This window comes from Pangasianodon hypophthalmus, chromosome 9, assembly GCF_027358585.1.
Source record: "Pangasianodon hypophthalmus isolate fPanHyp1 chromosome 9, fPanHyp1.pri, whole genome shotgun sequence".
In the NCBI taxonomy this organism is placed as follows: domain Eukaryota; kingdom Metazoa; phylum Chordata; class Actinopteri; order Siluriformes; family Pangasiidae; genus Pangasianodon; species Pangasianodon hypophthalmus.
This window is the reverse complement of record NC_069718.1, coordinates 15772120-15790540: the sequence shown is the minus strand read 5'-3', so window position 1 is coordinate 15790540 and position 18421 is coordinate 15772120. Positions and strand designations below refer to the sequence as shown.

At 38.5% G+C, this 18421-nt stretch overlaps 1 protein-coding gene across 2 annotated transcripts in view; it reads right to left on the bottom strand.

Moving 5' to 3' along the window:
* The window catches only part of ldlrad3 (low density lipoprotein receptor class A domain containing 3), an 82776-nt gene that overhangs the window by 49702 nt on the left and 14653 nt on the right, over positions 1–18421 (bottom strand). For both annotated transcript variants that reach the window (XM_026919008.3, XM_026919007.3), the window contains exon 2: positions 2569–2715. In XM_026919008.3, coding sequence (XP_026774809.3) covers positions 2569–2715 — 147 coding nt within the window. The remainder of the gene's footprint in view (positions 1–2568; positions 2716–18421) is intronic.

The following is an 18421-nucleotide window of genomic DNA, read 5'->3' as shown; positions in this document are numbered from 1 at the left end:
CACTTTTAATCTGAGGCTTGATGGTCAAATAAACATGCTGAAGAAAAAGCCATGGAGTAAACCAGTAAACTTTTACAGGCTTAGGTGAGATCACAAGTATACAAAAATATCCAGTGTCAGCATTGTAGAGTCTCCCTGTAAATGGCCTCAGTAAAGCCAGAGCCTTCCCTGGAACTTCCCTCATCTCTGGAAACAAGTCTCTTATGATGATCTGGGAAAAGGTTTAGAGAACTATTTGTTCTCTGATAAAGATGTATCTGATAAAGATGGGGTTAAGCTGGTCTTTAGCCAGGAGGTGGGGCAAGACATGATTATATTATAATTTCTTCAAGGGTAAAATGAGCAAGACACGGGAAAACTTCAGCAAAAATGGTGCTGAAGGAAAGTTGTTCACTCAGAAGCAGTTATTTTACCACTGGCCATTAAACACAACGGTTAAATTAACATGCATTTCCATCTTTTTTGGCTTAGCACACCAAAAAAATGTTACAGCACCTCCTGTAACATGATCAGTGGAAATAATTGGCCAGGTAATATTCATCCTGTGTGAATTGGCATGATAGTACAGATTCCACCCTATTCTGTGGGAAAAGAGATTTTGCGCTTTTTCTTCAGTATAAAAGACACTCCAGGAAGCGTTCTTTTCTATCGTCTCCTGCAGAAACAAAAATAAAACCAAGTATTGACCCAATCTGATATTTACAACAATTAAATATAGACATTTTAAAAGGCCTTGTCAGAAAAGCAACGCAGAGGTTTTAGGTAAGTTCTTGAGGTCCTAGAACACATAAATTCTACTGATATGTTATAGTTATGTGACCTGCTAATGATCAAGGTCAAATTTTGTGCCCAGGAGTACTACAAAAAATGGCTACAATAAAGGTCAAAACAATCAGTTTGTATTAAAATCAGATGTATGTAGTACACACATGATCTGTAGTGTTACAACCATGCATACTCATTGAACATATTTTCATCTCTGTGATTTTTGGACCTGTCCCTACAATAATACATGTGTTAGTTCTGGAAAAAAGAATACAAAAAAAATGCTGTGAAGACCGTTTCATTTTATAGTTCATCACTATACTCAAAAAAAAATTGATGATTCATATCTTGGCACACATTCATGATCATCCAAATGAAATACTCTCTAGGACCATATGTCCCACCCCCAGAGGCAGACCTAGCTCTACAGCAGAAGCTTGTTAGCCTCTTAACAGTAAACATGGCTTGTCTGTGCATTTTTGGCTGTGAGGCTTCCCATACACTATTTTTTGTATTTTTCCAACCATCCCTTGGTTGAGGGAAAAAAAAATGTTTGGAGTTTATTCATTTTGAGGAGGGAGGAAATTGTATGAGGTCATTATCTGTGACAGTCAATTTTAGAGGTGTTTTACCGACTATTCAGTGCTGGAATATATTGCTTCCTCAGACAAAGCTAGAACATGATTCCATCTTTATATACAATCAGGGCATCTACATCAGTCAAAGTAGGTACAAAGCTCTCATTAAACTCTGCACTGTTCACCATATTTAGCTGTCTAAACATTTAGCTACAGAATCAAATCACAGCTAAGAAGCTATTTCATGGGGACTTAAAAAACATGCATGTCTGGTGGGAATCTTATACTGCATATATATACACATACACACAAAAATTTCATACTAAATATTTCCTTTAGTTTGTACCACCAGACTTTTAAATGGTCCATTAATACAATCAAAGTGTGATATTTTTAAAATCAGGTTATCATACTGTGAAATTGTAACACCCCTACTCAGAAGATGTTACTTTGTGCCAGTGGGATCTACAGCACCTTGTGTTCCACATTTTGTCAGAACACTAAAGTGGCAGGGCAGTCTGCCACATTATACAGTGAGATAGCACATAAGCGAGACACACAGATTCCTCGGGCTTCTACACACAGCAGTAATGAAGAGAGAGCGAGAGAGAGAGAGAGAGAGAGGGAGAATAGAGGCAGACTGAAAGAGAGGGAGGTGTCTGCAGGCGACAGCAGCACACCAGACTCTCCAGAGGCGTCGCCCAGTCTCAGTAAATGAGTTTTGGGGGCCAGCAGGGGTTTGGTGGTTTGGCTCCGACCCACTTTACTGCTCTCCAACATCACACAGGCTGCATGCTGCTTAATTAAAAAATAAAACAGTTCTTGAAAGAAGCAGATTGAGCAGGTATGCCAGTGAGAGCAGGGGAAACCCCTGGCAGTATAGGGACTACAGAACATGATGGGGCTTTCCAAAAGGGGGCTTGATCTCACCATGCAAAAGATACAAAATGATGTCGTACGAACATTCCCACTTCCTTCTGCAAAAAAAGAGCGAGATATGCAAAGAGAAACAAACGTTTGAGAGTGTAAGAAAGGGAAGCCAAGAAGGATCAAAGCAAACATTTTGCCTGCGGCAGTCTGTGCTAGCTGTTATTAGTGGTGTGTAACAATCATAACGAGTGCTTTATTCTGGCATATTCACACAGTGCTTTGCTGGCACGGAAAAGGTTCCAGCTAAGCTTTTGCATGAGCTCTGCTTGTAATTAAAAAGACTCAGGTGACTTACGGCAACCCTTCTCGTCGCTCTTGTCGAAGCAGTCGGGGAAACCATCACACTGCCAGCTTCCAGGGATACACAAGCCATCGCCACACATGAAATTTCCTGGGATGTTACATTCAGTGGTGAAGTTATTCCCAGGGAGAAGCTGGCTCTCTGAAAACAAGACATCACATGCGTTAGTATGTATAAACACTGACAATAAAAAAAGCTCTAGAAATTTTTCATTTGAAGTACTTTCAGCAAATATTACAATAAGTTCTCTGACTTCAAAATCACCACCACACCTTTATTGTTAATTTGTCTCTATTATCATTTCATACATATAAATGAATATAGTGGAAGAAAATTTTTCTACATGCTGCTGCTGAGAAAATTCAAAAACATTGTGCACAATATAATACATACACAGGCTAGTCAGTCCAGTGCACTACAAAAAGTACACAGGCCAACAGGAACATCATGAGAATGTACTGGGTATTACTCTATTCAAAAGCTATGCATAACTGTGGAAAAAACATGTGTTCATTCATCTTCAGTAACCACTTCATCGTGGTCAGGGTCATGGTGGATCCGGAGCCTATCCTGGGAACACTGGGCCTAAGTGAGGAGTACACCCTGAACGAGACGCCAGTACATTGCAGAGCCCCTTGCACACACACCTTCACACCTAGGAGAAATTTTTACATAGCCAATTCAACTACTGTGTGGTTTGGGGAGATGGGAGGAAACTGGAGAACCTGGAGGAAACCCATGTGGACACAAGGAGAACATGCAGAAACCTCTCACAGACAGTAAACTGAACTCAGGATCCTACTGGGGATTCAGGAGCTGTGAGGCGGCAACGCTACCCAGTGCACCTCTGTGCCACCCTATAAAAATTGTATAAAGTCATAAATAGAAGCATATAAATTGGCAAAAGCTGAACCTGTGCAAAATATATGAGTACATCAGCACACTCCAGATGATGATCATCTTCTGAACTGTAGGTGAGTGTGTATGGTACTTTTCAGTTCAGTTCAGTTAAAAATCAATTGGGTGTTGAGGGGCAGCAGTGTGTTACAGAGCCTGACTGCCTCAGGGAAGAAGCTCAAATATGGGCTAACAAGGTATCTAACTAAAATTAGACAACTAGCACCATAGTATTGACACTCATTCCGCTGGGGGCAGAGTGAGAGGCCAGCGTATAGCCTGATGAATTGACACTAATGTGTCTCACAGCCTGGTGGAGAATGAAGACTAATGTCAATCAGTGAAGGAACGGAACAGAAGGAACTTGGGACTTCAGAGGACACAACTGTTCATATGACTGTCTTCAGGCATGTGGGAGCATGCAGAAACTGCATAATGCCCAATATTGAAGTGTGATACAGGAGATGTGTTGAATAGTAATGGTTTTTGGACGGTGTATTGTAAATTTACACTGCACAATGAAAACTATATTGGGTTCAATTAAATTAAAACATTTTAAACTTTGTTTATAAATCATTTAATATTTTCTGTATTAGAATATGTAATATATACATATATGTAATATATCATGGCATGTGAAAAATGTATAACTACAGATCAAGTATTTGGCTTGCTATATGTAAAGCCTTTGCATATTTCCTATAGCTTTTATAAACTGCTTTTTTGTAATCCTGAAAATATTAGATTGTAAGAAACAGTATCAGGTTCTCATGTGAAACTGGTGAAAAATTACGAGATCATGTGCACTGCCTCCACATTTCCAAAATGAAATATAACAGCAGTGTATAAAATAGCAATTATATATTAGTGTGTTTTATGGAAAAAAACGCCTCTCTTCATACTCAGTTCTGAGGATTACAAATAACATTTTATTATAGTAGAATATTGCAAGGCTTGAAGCAATCATCCTACAAGTACAGAACATGCAAAAGAAGCTAGTTATAACACCAGAAACTCAGCTGCTGAGTAAATCACGACTTAATGAAATTTTACTTGAACAGACAGAACAGGGACCAATTCCTCATTTAGACTGTCTCTTCCCTGCCCCTAGTCCTGAACTCTGCACCGGCGTCCTCTCCTGTCCCACAGGAGCTGATGCAAGACTTTCTTATGCCATGTGCAATATAAGTGGAGAATGACATGAGAGACTAAAGGGAGATGCAGGCTCTTTTATGTGTAGTCTTTCCTAATTATTTCTGTTCTGGCCAAAAGCCTGTAACACAGACAGCAGCAGTTTCATATTAAGCCTTTAAAGGTTTCATCAAAAGTGCCTGGAATGTTCAGAGTGTTTCAGAACACCCCCTATCTTGTGTACCCATCATTCAGTGGTAGGTGAGATGGTAAACAGATGAAAGCATGTGTTGTCTGTTTAATCAAGATGGTGGCACGCTTTGACAGCGATGAGGATGTTGCAGTTTTCACAGTGACCTTCACTGAGGAAGATGATATAGAACTGCACTGTCTTGGAACTACTGTAGTTTTAAAATACAGATTAAAATGTTGAAAAAATGTCTAAGATTGTTACATGGAAGCTTGTTTCTGTAACATGTGAGAAAATATTATGTAGATTTTTTTTTTATCTCATAAGTGATATGTTGATATTTCACAGTCACAACTTTTTTATCTTGCAATTTTAAGTTACTGTAACTTTGTGCTTCCACTTATTAGGCTCTACCATACCCATAACCAAGCCACACAAACACTGCAGATTTTTCACTATAATTTCACTACTTGGGGAAACGTTCCTGTCTTACATTGCCTGTAAGGGGAGGTTGTCCTTTGCCAGTGTCCATCTCCACCCTTCATATGTCACTACTGGCCAAACGTTATGGTGATGGTGCCCATTATATTCAAACACCTCTGTTTTTTGGAAGCCTGTTTGTTAAAGGAGCATAAAGCAGCCACAAGGTCTTTCAGTCTGATGTGAGAGCAGCTCTGTGGTCCCTCTAATGCTGAAGTTAGCATGTCCATCATAGAGACCTGTCCTATTAAGTATTATCATATAAGCAAGCAAGTTCACTTTGAAAATTTAGATAACTGACTGAATTTTATGGCCTGAGTTTGTTTCTCTAACAAACTCCATCCAGCTACACTACAAGAACAAATGAAAACAGAGGAAAAATAGCTCTGAAAGCATCTGCAGCCCATATGTCTACTGATGCATACACGTTCCCCCACAAACTACCATAAGAGCTTAAAACTCAGAAAAGCATGGCGACACAAACACAGTGACAATACAGAAATACAAGTCTCTGTCTAAAGCCTTTCACAGTAATCCTGCCTTCAGGTAAGGCTTTCTTTCTGCGTTCTTTCTTTCTTCACATCAAACTCTCTCTCTCTCTCTCTTTCATTCTGTCAGCATGTCTGTAAAGCTCTTTCATCACTTTCAGTAAGACAGCACAAAATAACGGTGATAGAAAATGGGCTTCTGTTCTGTTTCCTTGTGTGTGTGTCTGTGTGTCTGTGTGTTCCCTGTACTCCACTTTAAGCCAGTGCCATTATGCTGGAGGAACTTGATGACAGTCATTGAGGACCCTCTAATCTCAAACATCACCTTACCCACACAACCATAAAGGCTCCATTTCATATCCTGCTCCACTGCTTTCTTTTTCATCAATATGTGAGGATGAAAGGAAGTATGTGTGAGCATTGCTATCAGCACCTCAGATGGCCTGGCAGCGGGATGAGAGCAGGACTCAGCTGCTTCCTCTACTGCTGCTGAGGGTTGTTGCAACAGTATTCCATGACAATACATGGAGACTTTTATGCCAAGTGGATGCTACACTACTTTCAAAATCAGAGAATCGCTGTACTGCTCACACTGCATGACTTCTATAACTTGTGACCTTTTGTTTTGTGGATGTACATCTTTCACCTGTAGAGATTCCCCATGAAATGTGCCTCTCTTTCTCAGGAAAATAAACATGAGCGCTGTCAATCATGTGACTATGGACATGCTCATTATTTCTGCACTAATTTGTATGGAAATCAAAGAAAGAAAAGCAAGAAAGAATGTGGAGGGACAGATGGAATTCTTTGTTGGGGAAATGCAGGCAGAAAGGCTTGTCTGTTCTGCAAAGAGAACTGTAGGTATGCAAAGAAACCAAAGAAACACTGCAGTTTTTCCAGTGTGCCATCTGGAATCATCTGTCTATGTATTTATTTATTTATTTTTGCTGTTCCTAACAACCGTTTGGGTATAACGTGCCAAATACTTTCTTATAGAAGCAATTTTATTGCACTTACATTTTGCCCTCACCTGCCACTCAAATAGATAGATAAACTGGATTGTGTTTTTCCCCACCTCCTCTTGTGAGAGTCCTTTCTAACCCTCATTCGCTTTTGCTCATCACTTTTCTTACTACGCACTACAAGATTTATCACCAAAAATATTAAACATGCTCGAAAATAAGAGCACCTGCATCAGCTAATAGACGTGTTGCTTAACTGCACGAGATGGAGGGGGATGTTGCGAATCCCCAAAATGAGTCTGCAACAGGGAAATCAAGGCTAAAATCAGTCTGCACTAATGGCTGACTTTTAAAAAACACTGATCGCAGGAACATTATGTGAAATGATCAACAACTATCTAGATTTAAAACTAATACATTACCTTTTATCTCACTTTGTGATATTAACATTGCATTTCAAAATAATGCTTGTTCTCAATCTGGTGCTTCTGTCTGAAAAGAAACCATAGCATAGTACAGCATAGTCAGGACAGCTTTCAAGTGTTACACAAGTTCTAGCCTGCTGTGTGTGACATTTACTTACTCACTCATTTTCCAGCTTAGATATTAAAAAAAAAAAAACAACAACAAAGGGTTTGCTGTTACATAAGAGTGAACTGACAAACACAGCTAGTTACAGATTCAACTTGCGTCATGTAAGCTTGCTAGAATTAACAAAGGAATTGATAGTGGTATGACAAGAAAAACAAAAATACTGCATTTTATACTACAGCACTGTTGAATACTCAAATCTGATTTGTCAGAATTTGTGTTGTGTTGATTAATAACAGCAGCTATGACAATTGTATAGCTGTAATTCAAATCACAGGTCACAGAGAGTTGTATAGTAGACAACACACAGTCTGGTGACTCTATCTGTAAGGAGATTTATTTAATCTGCAATATATAAACGGTTGACTTTAAACCTTACTACACTACAAAATTCCAGGTACTAGATAGTCAGACACATAGTGTATGTACACTGTGCACATTATGTACAAACAAGAACATGTATGAAATCCCATGTGTTATTTGAAACTACTATTTCACATTCTCATTAAAGTTAAAATGATGGAAAGTGCATTTTGATAGGTTGCTATACTTAAGTATACCAATGACGAGCTTTTTTTGCAGTTTTTGTTTGCATTAGTCTCTTTTTTGGCTGAAATGTTGGTGCATTCTTCACTCCAAGTATAAATATAATTGTAAATGAATGAGATTCTTGCTTGTTGCAGAGCTCAAATCTCCCCTCGCTTGCATGATATGCCTGGCACAGTGACAGGTCCCGGGTTTTCCACCATGGTGACTGGGGTAGCACAGACTCAAAAATGTTTCAGCCAGCTCAGGTTCCCCCCATACGTAGGGCGCTGGATCGATGACGAGAAACGGATGTCTCATGGTGCTCCTCTCAGCCCTGCCTGTGAGTCCTGTCAGTGTGTTAACAGTAATTTAAAACGAGGGATTGGGAATAAAACGAGCCAGGAGCAAGATCGGGTGCCAGTGGCATGGAATGATGGGTGCTGTGCCAATTATACTGGGAAACTATTGTCTGCTTAACATGAAGCCTGTGGAGAGCCAGCACAGACACAGGAGTACACCTGCACCCTGCCACACATTTCTATTAGTCTCCTGCTACTACTAGCACGCATAGTAGAACAAACACACATACATTTCTACATCAGTGCTAACATAAGCACCCTCACAGACATATTAATGGAGAAGTGATGCTTACTTACACCAGCTTCAAAGGGAGGGGAGATGACACATGTGACAAGTGACAAATTCAGGAGATGGTGCTGTAAATATCTGCCTGCATTCTATCCTCAGTCACAGTATGTGAGACATTTCTTTTAAATACCAGACATGCAGCATGACATCTGAGATTGAAGTCTAGTGGCTAGGAAAAGTAATAAACAAATGCTAAACAAGTAGCATTAATATTTAACACTTAAGAGAGAAGCAATAGGTAAGGAAAATGCCTATTTTATAATAAATGGCAAATGTAAAGTAAGATTTGATGCATACTCTCTCTCTCTCTCTCTCTCTGTCTCTCTCTGTCTCTCTCTCTGTCGTTACCTTAAACTAAATGCATCGATACCATTTATTTTTTTCAGACCAAGTGTGAATAGGAGTACATGTTTTTTTGGTACTCCTTAATACAGATAGCGAAAAGAGTAATCTCCTCGGTATTAAGCAATCAGAGGTGTGATGGAACATTTTATTGAGCTATGTTTACGTTGGTTGCTGGCATGTGCTGCTAGCAATTAACTCCTCATTTGGAGTTTTATTTATAAGATATTAAGGCACTATTAGATATTAAACAGATTCAGATCTTTAACAGAATGCACAAGGATGGCCGGCCTGAGCTCGCAGGGCAGTGTCAGTGAGCACGGTCATTAAAAACGAGTGCAAGTTACTGAATAACTGTATAAAAGACAGGAACTTCAAAGGATTTCAACAGGGACAATAATAAGAGATGGTAGAAAACATAATAATATAAACGCAACATTCAAAGACCAACATGTCTCATGAACTGACTCTGATCAACATTAATAAAAGTTCTGAATAGAAATATCACATTATTAGATATGAAAAGTCAAAAAGGAACAAAGCTGCCTATCTGGACTTTGTCTCTAACCATGTGCACATACATGAAGAGTTGTAAAGGTTTGTTTGCATGAAAGTCAAAAATGAAATATTTTGGCACACAAAGTATACTCATTTAGCAAACAGCCAACACAACCTCCCACAAGTAGCATGTCATAAATATTGACATTACTATGGGGGGAAAAATCTGAGAAATATCAAGAAATTTTCGAGAACATTGACAGGTCATTAGTTCAGGTCATACTCAAACTCAAGCTGCAAGCATGCAAAGCGTCCTCTCCGGGAGTTTTTCCTTGCCACTGTCACCTCTGGCTTGCTCATTAAGGATCTAGATCTACACCAGGATTTCTACAAAGCCGCTTTGTGACAATGTCTACTGTTAAAGTCTATACAAATAAAACTTAATTGAACTTGTAAACAAGAAAAACGAGAAAAGAATGACTTACTAACAGAAGTTCGGTGACCTGAAATGGCTAAGCCAAAGCTGCGAATTGAATCCTATTGAGATTCTGTAACAGGATCTGAGAAGAACTGTTCATGCACTGCATCCTTCAAGCCTCACAGAGCTGGTGAAGTTTATTGAAGGAGACTGGAGGGAAAAAAAACTGCAAGGCTAAACAGCGGAGACAACTAATTGGTCATAAGAGGCATCTGAGAACCTCACATGAGAACGTAGTGTAAAATATCAAAAATCATTGATACAAAACACAAGTGTTGTAATAAACAATTAGCAGGTGAAAGGAAATAAATATTTATATAGGTGCAAGCAGCAATCTGCGGGGTCCAAGCACCTTTCGCAGAAAGGACCCCATATCCTGTCAGTTCCTGCAAAGTTGCAAAGAATTCTACAGCAATGGTCAAAGTAGCAATGCTAAAATTATCAAACTTTGTGCTTGTACCCATAAAAATAATAAAATTTGTTGATCAGACTCATCTGAGAGTTGTGGTTGTGGCCTAAAATTATATTAAGCACTCTTGACTGATATCCCTCGGTCTGAGAGCTCTAGACTGCAAGATCAGTAAAGCAGATACAAAGTGGCACAAGTGGGCATAATCAAGATTTTCACCATTCCACAAACAAAGTAATACTATGAATTGAAATTAATAGATTGTAACAGTTGAATACACTGCTGAGTAAACGTTAGCTTGCTAGGTTGGTCAGGCTTTAAAAGACTGTTCAAAGCAGGAAAGTATCAAGTTAAAAAAAAAAAGGCAAGTTAAGAACCATCCAACATAGACTGAAAGGTGAGAAAGTCTGGCAGAGTAAATGTAGACACTGGACAGCCACCAATTATTTACTCTGTACATAATGTGCCCACAAGTCCAACATTAACCTTACCAGAAAGCAATGACTGATTTAAGTTCCCTGTGACTTTAAACTTCATGGTCTAATAAACTGAGAGCAAATGCTCTTTCCTGTGTAGAAAGTGTTTACTCAGGACAAGAGTGTGGCAGTTCACAGCCCTACAGGGATTTGTGTTTTTCCTCCTCTTACACACTACAGCCTATAAAAGCCTTGGTAATGAGCTGATGAGCTGAATTACATGAGGTAAATAAGGTACAGTGTTAAACTCTCACGTCTTCACCTTTAGCATCTTATAATATTCACACTGGTGCCCTGGGATTGTATATGGGATCAAATGGAGGTTGAGATGCTAATTCAGCAGGAATCTAAAAATCTCAATACTCCTTGCTATTCAGGAGTTAGCATTTCCATCCAATTACATTAATGATGAATATGATGCAAACATGGGGCAGGTTGAGGTTGACTTGTGCTGCTCTTAATTGTTTACTCTATTAAGTGAATCTAATGTTAATATTAATGTAGAATTTTAAACCAGCTGCTGTGCACAGCATGCAGTGCTGAACGTGGCCATGGTGCCTGAAGCACAATTTCATGCTTCATGTCTATGCCAGCTAGAAGCATATAGAAAATACGCTCTCTTGCTACATTTGTTTGACTCACCACAAATTAAAACTTCACAGAACTGTTCTATTTTGCCTGTTTCACCACACAGCCTCTGGCACAAAACAAGCATTAGTAATTAACCAGTAGCTGAATGCAGGTTTCTAAAATGGCAGGTAAGAGGGCTGCTTTTTCAATGAAGCTTGTGTTTGTCAACAATCAGCAATGTTCGGTACACCAACCACTACCCCCTAGTTCCTGTACCACAGAAAATGCTGAGCTCGAGGCAAAGTTGCAACTTGTAATTCCCCGCCTACAACCAGTAAAAGCCCCCGAAAACTCCCACTCAACTTGCAATTTCAACTCATCCACTTCGAGTAGTCTTCTCAACTACCAGTTCCTTCTCCATTTATGAAGTGACGTCAAATCAACATGGCCGAACACACTGAACAGTATAAAGTACACGTTTTCTACTTTTAAAATAGCTTATAGTGGTATTGGCTTTAGATCAGTTAAAATACAGACAGAGTTCTTGGTTAAGTCTATAAAACTGATCATACTGCTGTTTTGATAACTCTAATGTTGATGATTACCTTATCACTAACGTTAACCAGCTAGTTTGTTGCCAATTAACTAATTAACTATCAGCGTGCATAATCACAAAAAACAAAATGCAAAATAATAGGATGTATTGGATCAAGTGCTATTTTATGATCTTCCATATAATGCGGTGGAAGCCATATTATTAAAATAAAAACAAATTTGTGCTTATATTAATGTTTGCCATTGTTTCATTCATCCATCCACCCATCCATCCATCCATCCATTTTCTGTACCATTTATCCTTCACAGGGACGCAGGGAGCCTGGAGCCTATCCCAGGGGACTTGGGGCACACCCTGGACTAGGGGCCAGCCCATCGCAGAGATTCATATATCATTCATGTATCATATTATCCTTTTTTAATCTCTTCAATTTTAAATTGTCTCTTGCTTTTATGCTACATCATATTATTCGGTCTGTATTTTCTATCCTTGATTTTTTCAGGCTTGAACGCATGTTTGTGTTTAAAAAAGGTTGTCTAAATGCTATTAAAAATTGCTGTCTTGGACACCCAAACAAAATCTGCCAGCTTCTGAGGTATGCAAGTTTTTTTAATAATCTGAATGAATGAATGAACTCATCAAAAAAATTCATCTGAAGGCTGAAATGAGAATCAATTGATTCAGATTGGTGAAAATCTTTGCACATAATTATAGCCGCAATAATGCCAGAGAAAGTGAGAGAGGGGGTCATTGTTGCTCTGAATGTCAGGGAACAAAAGGCGAGAGCTGGATCAATACAGATAACCTCCTGAACAGGCTTTTTCTTTTGTGCTGGGCTCAGAAGGAAAATGAGCTTCTTTTCTAGCCAGAAGAGGAACGTTATTTTCCAATTATACTGCATTTAATGGGCCTGCCATCTCAGGAAGCTTCACAAGCCCAAAGGCAATCTGAAGGCGAGAGAGAGTGTATGGTGTAGTGTGGAGCACGTGCCCCCTGTGCCACAGCAGCAGCTTTCATGCTAGCTGGTGCTAATGAGAGTTACGGCAGGTGACAGGCAGCTCGGGGGCTTGTGTGTTTTAGTGCAGTGAAAGAAAACTAGCAAAGAGAACAAGGAAACATCATTCTTTATGTCAAAAGGAAAACAGGCACTGCACAACCTTATACAAGCATCACTGCTTGCTGCTTTTAACAATGGAAACCGTCACAAATTTAAATTTAAATGAACATTTATTCCTAATGAGAAGTATCCAGAGATAAAAATAAACTGCTGATTACATAGCACATCAATCAAAGAAATTATTAAAATGTGCAAATTCGTGACATATACTGCACACATATGGTGTGTTCCAGATTCAGTGCAGTCAGATCCAAAAGCCTGGCTGCACCACCAACAGCTGGATTTTATTTATCATGTTGATACTTCATGAAAACCTGACAAACAGTTTGAGAAATCTGTATAAATTTGAATTCCTGAATATCCCGTTCATACACTATTTGGTTCACTTATACAAAAAAAAGACAATTTAAATAGTAACACATGGCTGCTCTTAACAGTTTTAATGGGAGATAATCTCCTAAGGATTAACACTTGATAGTGACTGTGATAATGACGAATGCTCGAGTATGAAGTTCTTGATTCATTTTCAATAACAGCAGCTCTGACAGTAGGTTTATATGCTCACTAGTAACAACTTAGACTTGTTATATGGCAGACACTTAACATAAGCAGACAAAAAAAAAACCGTGAAATTGTTGATGTGTAGTGAAGTTTTTCAAAATACATTTAGTGAAATCAGTAGTGATATGTAATGATATATATGTCATATATATATGTCATATATATATATATATATAAATATATATATATAAATATATATATATATATATATATATATATATATATATATATATATATATATATATATTTATATATATATATATATATATATATATATATATAATATATTACAGCACTGCTGTCATTTTATAACAGCATGCCATGTTGTGTTTTATTCATTACATATCACTACTGATTTCACTAAATGTATTTTGAATTATATTATTAAGGAATGATTTTCACTAATACACTATAATCCTGTTTGAGAAATATAATTGGATTAAATATTATTAGCATTTCCTTTCCTGCTTCATCACAGCTCTTGGCAGCAGATTCAGACGTTTTGGCCCTAATGTGTATCACTATTGCTGTCAATTTCAATTTTCAGTTTTAATTTATTTATATCACACGTTCAGCAACAGTTGTTACAAAGCAGCTTTATGAACATCCAGATCTAGACTGAGTGAGTGAGCTGAAGGGAGCGATGGCAAGAAAAAGCATTAGAAAGAATCCTTGTGTGAAATCAAGACTTCTGTTTATATATATATATATATATATATATATATATATATATATATATATATATATATATATATAAATAACCAGCTCATGATATTGAGTAATGCACAGCGTAATTATGGCGATGCGCAAACCCATGAACTGGAAGAGAGAAATAAAGAACTTTTCTGTTTGTCAGTGCGCTGAATGATTAGATCGCAGTGTGTTTTGGGTTTGGGTTTGTGTCTGCATTCCAATGGATAACTTTTGTAAGTTTTGTAAAAGGTGACTTTTACATTGATTCAAGGGCAAGTGTTATGGAAAGCAAACCAATAAAATTACATTTAAAAGGCGACATCCAACCAGTGTTTTAATTTGGAAAGAAAAAAGAGACCAGGCTTTAGCCTTAAACCCATAAACAGCCTGTTTCCCTTTAAGGCTTCTCTGCTCTTACTAGAATAAAAGATGTGTATCGTGAGAGTTGTCATTTGCTGTGCATGATTTGGTGAAACAGTTAAATAGGTTTTGGGGGCACAGGGCATGCAGCGTAGAAGATTAGCAGCAGAAGCAAAGCTGAGCTTCTCTCGCTACACACAGGCTTAAAGCTCTAGTAGCCAGTCACACATGAACCAACTTCTCAAACGTGAATTTTTACACAGATGAGCTTGGCTACATCCCAGCACACATAAAGCATGTATAAAGCAATGGGGCTTATGGGGCTATGCTCCAGGGTTTGTAGTATTAGGCATTGTTTTTTGCACAGATTTATATTTTCACCAGAGTCTTCTTGAGGCTCAGCATGCCTTCGTTTTATCAAAATGAATTCAAGAAAAGCTAAGCTCATCTCTGTGTGAAGTCTGTGGCTTTCTCTTTGACTTGAAACCTCACAAGGAGTGGAGTGAAAGTGATGACTCCACTGGCATGAATTAAACGTTCTAATGGCGTGTCGAATTAACGAGTAAAAACACTCAAGATAGTAAATTAAAAAACAGAAAACAAGGCATACATTAGCTGCATGCTTCTCTTTAGCTCATATTTAACCATCAGCCTTTCCACAAAGACCAGACCACAAGAGGGAGTGGGCTAAAAGCCTTTAGAAGTCTCCATGAATTATTAATGTTACAGCTGGCTCCAGGCACCCTACGAGAAGGGCATGTGTGTGTGTGCGTGCACGCTCATGTGTGAGTGTGTGTATATGGGAGGAGATGTGTAGCAGCAGGAGGATGCTTCCAGAACCCGGTGTGCAACATCTCATCTCAGCAGCTGCTCTCTCAAGGTCAATGCCACAGTCGTACATTTACGTCATTTTCAGAGAAAATGAACAAGTAAAGAATCTGTTATTCGGTTCATTTATTGTGTGCAGCCTGTATATTCCTGCAGGGATAGGCAATGTATTAACGGCTAACCGTATAGCAATACTGTCCTCTCATACACTGACAATGAAGCTGCAGAAAACGCCAATGCCACAATGCTTTATTATTATCTGTCAACATTATGACCAAGATGTTCCAGATGTTCCAGTTTTCTTCAAATGGTTTGATGCAGTTTGGCATATAGGGGTGAAAGATATGACAAAAAAAATCATTTTATGATTCTCAAAGACACTTTTACGCTAAGATGTATCACAATCTATAGTAATCTATAATAATAATAAAAAAATTTGAAAACCATTCAAGGATTTATATGTGTACAAATATCTTTTGACTTTTTTACTCTTTATATTTCAAAAGATTATAAAACTTTACAGAGAAAAGGAGAAAGATTTGAATCTCTAAAACTTAACATTTTAAAATGTTTAATTTTTAAAAGAATAAATGCAAAACTTTTATATCAAATGAGCTGCTTCCAGTCTTTTTTAATAATAAAAAGATATCTCACAATATCTCAGAAAAGCATACTGTGAAATAACTTATCACAGTATCGATATTATATTGTCATATCGCCCAGGTCTAGTGGTATATAATTAAAAAATTATTGTATTATCCAACCATCCATTTTGCATACTGCTTGTCCTACACAGGGTTGCGGGGAACCTGAAGGCTGTCCCAAGGAACTCGGGCAGGGGGACACCATGGACAGGCACAATCGCACACACATTTACACACTACAGACAATTTGGAAATCAGCCTATAACGCATATCTTTGGACTGGGGGAGGAAACCGGAGTACCCGGAGGAAACCCCCGAGGAAACCGAGGAGAACATGCAAACTCCATGCACATAGGGCAGTGGCGGTATTCGAACCCCCAACCTGCGAGGTAACAGTGCTAACCACTAAGCCATATTATATTCAAATCAATGTAGGCTGATCTTTAACCATGACACAACCAAGATTCACCAGTTTGTATGAACGATCACAATCATAACGTAATCACAAATAGAATATTAATAAACTAACAATAAAATATTATATCATGCAGCCCTACTTCCCACCATTATGCCACAACACGTTATATAAATATTACAGCTCCATTTCTGGAATGATTTATGTTTTGTGGTATGCTCCTGGATTCCAGTCGAGGCAAAAATGTATCTGATGAAATCGTAAGATTGAAAACACATTAAATAAATGTCCATTTCCACATTTATTTATTGCTGTCTCTTGCATTAACAAAGTACTTACGACTGTCCGCAATGTGCGAACACACACACACACACACACACACACACACACACAGAGTAATAGTGAGGACATGGTCATTAAGAGTGCAGAATTGCTCTCGGCACACAGACATAATTGCTGATGAAGCGTCTTCAGTAAAGACCGTGATTACCTCTGTACGTTTCAGGACACGGTCATAATATCCCTAAAGTCCCTGTACTCTTTAATTAAATCCAGCTGAATGAATCGCACATCTTTGACGAATCATTCATGCCGGACCTGCTGCTTACTTTTTTTATGAATGACAAAATAGTGATGAATAATTCAAAGTCTCTATCACAATGAGTCATCCAACACAACATAAAGAGATATATTAACTAATAACATAATATATAACCACAAAAAGCTGTATGGTCTTTAACAGAACAGAATTTTAAGGTTTAAATTATGAGAAGGTGTTGAAGATAAACGAGATGTCAAGTCTTTATTTTCCTAGTTGCCATAATCTCTGCAAGACTCACAATGATATCAGTGTGTGAAGGCCACAGGGGTGCGTGAAGTGTCCTAGTGAGAGGCACAAAGCATAATGATGCCATCACTATCACCAGTCCCAAAAGAGGTACTGTAAGCATTCAATCAGAAAAAATAAAAATCAACTCCAAAAAGTCACGGCTACTGTAAATGAGAGCTAGGCAATAGGATAACAAGATATTAATATTACAATACATTGCATCACATTTCCTGAAAGGATCACAAGTATCACTAGGACTGTTCTAACACTGATCATAGGTACTCACAACAACATCAAGGATGTTAAGATCTTTTTAAACTATTTTTGGTCAAAAATAATTAAAAGAGGCTCCCAGGTGGCGCAACAGAAAAGCGTTCACCCTATCATCAGGAGGCCGCGAGTCCCGTGACCAGGAGGTAAGAAAGCAAAACTAGCCATGCTCTCTGTGTGGGAGGGATGGCATTACTGTCTCTCTCCGCCGTCAATCACAGTGACACTAGCCAATTGTGGGCCTCAGTGAGCTCATGCATGCGGAAGTGGGTAGATAGCACTTTCTTCTGCGTGTTAATCTGCCCTGTGACACAACAGTTTGAAAAGCTGTAGTTGGCTGGTTTCACATGTCTCAGAGGAAGCACGTGTTCGCCTTCTCTCTCCCTGGTTGGTTGCTGTTGTATGATAAGGAAAGGCTGGCTTAGATTTTGGAATTGACAAGATTCCCAAATTGGCAAGAAAATGGGGGGAAAAATGAAAAAGCATAGTTTTAAAATGCTTTTTAATTTTTCTTCACTGTTTTGCTAGCATTTTGTTTCTTCAGGTATCGTGATACAACATTTTTTGCCATATCACCTAGCCCTTTTGTAAACATATGCAAAGTAGTCACCTAAAAATCTGGTTAATCGCTTCATGGGCTTGTGCACGGCCATTACTGAACCCACTCATACAGTCAAAACATCTAAATCACCATTTCTCCCACAATGCATAGCTTCATTAACAGAGTGTCTGTGTGGAGCCATATTATTCACTTCACACATATGAGGGGGTGTGGAAGCAGAACAACTAAAGACAGCTAGAAATTGAAATACCCTTCTGTTCCTCTGATTGATGCTCAAATGATGATACCTGTGAAGTTCTGATCGCCCAAGAACCCGGCACAGTT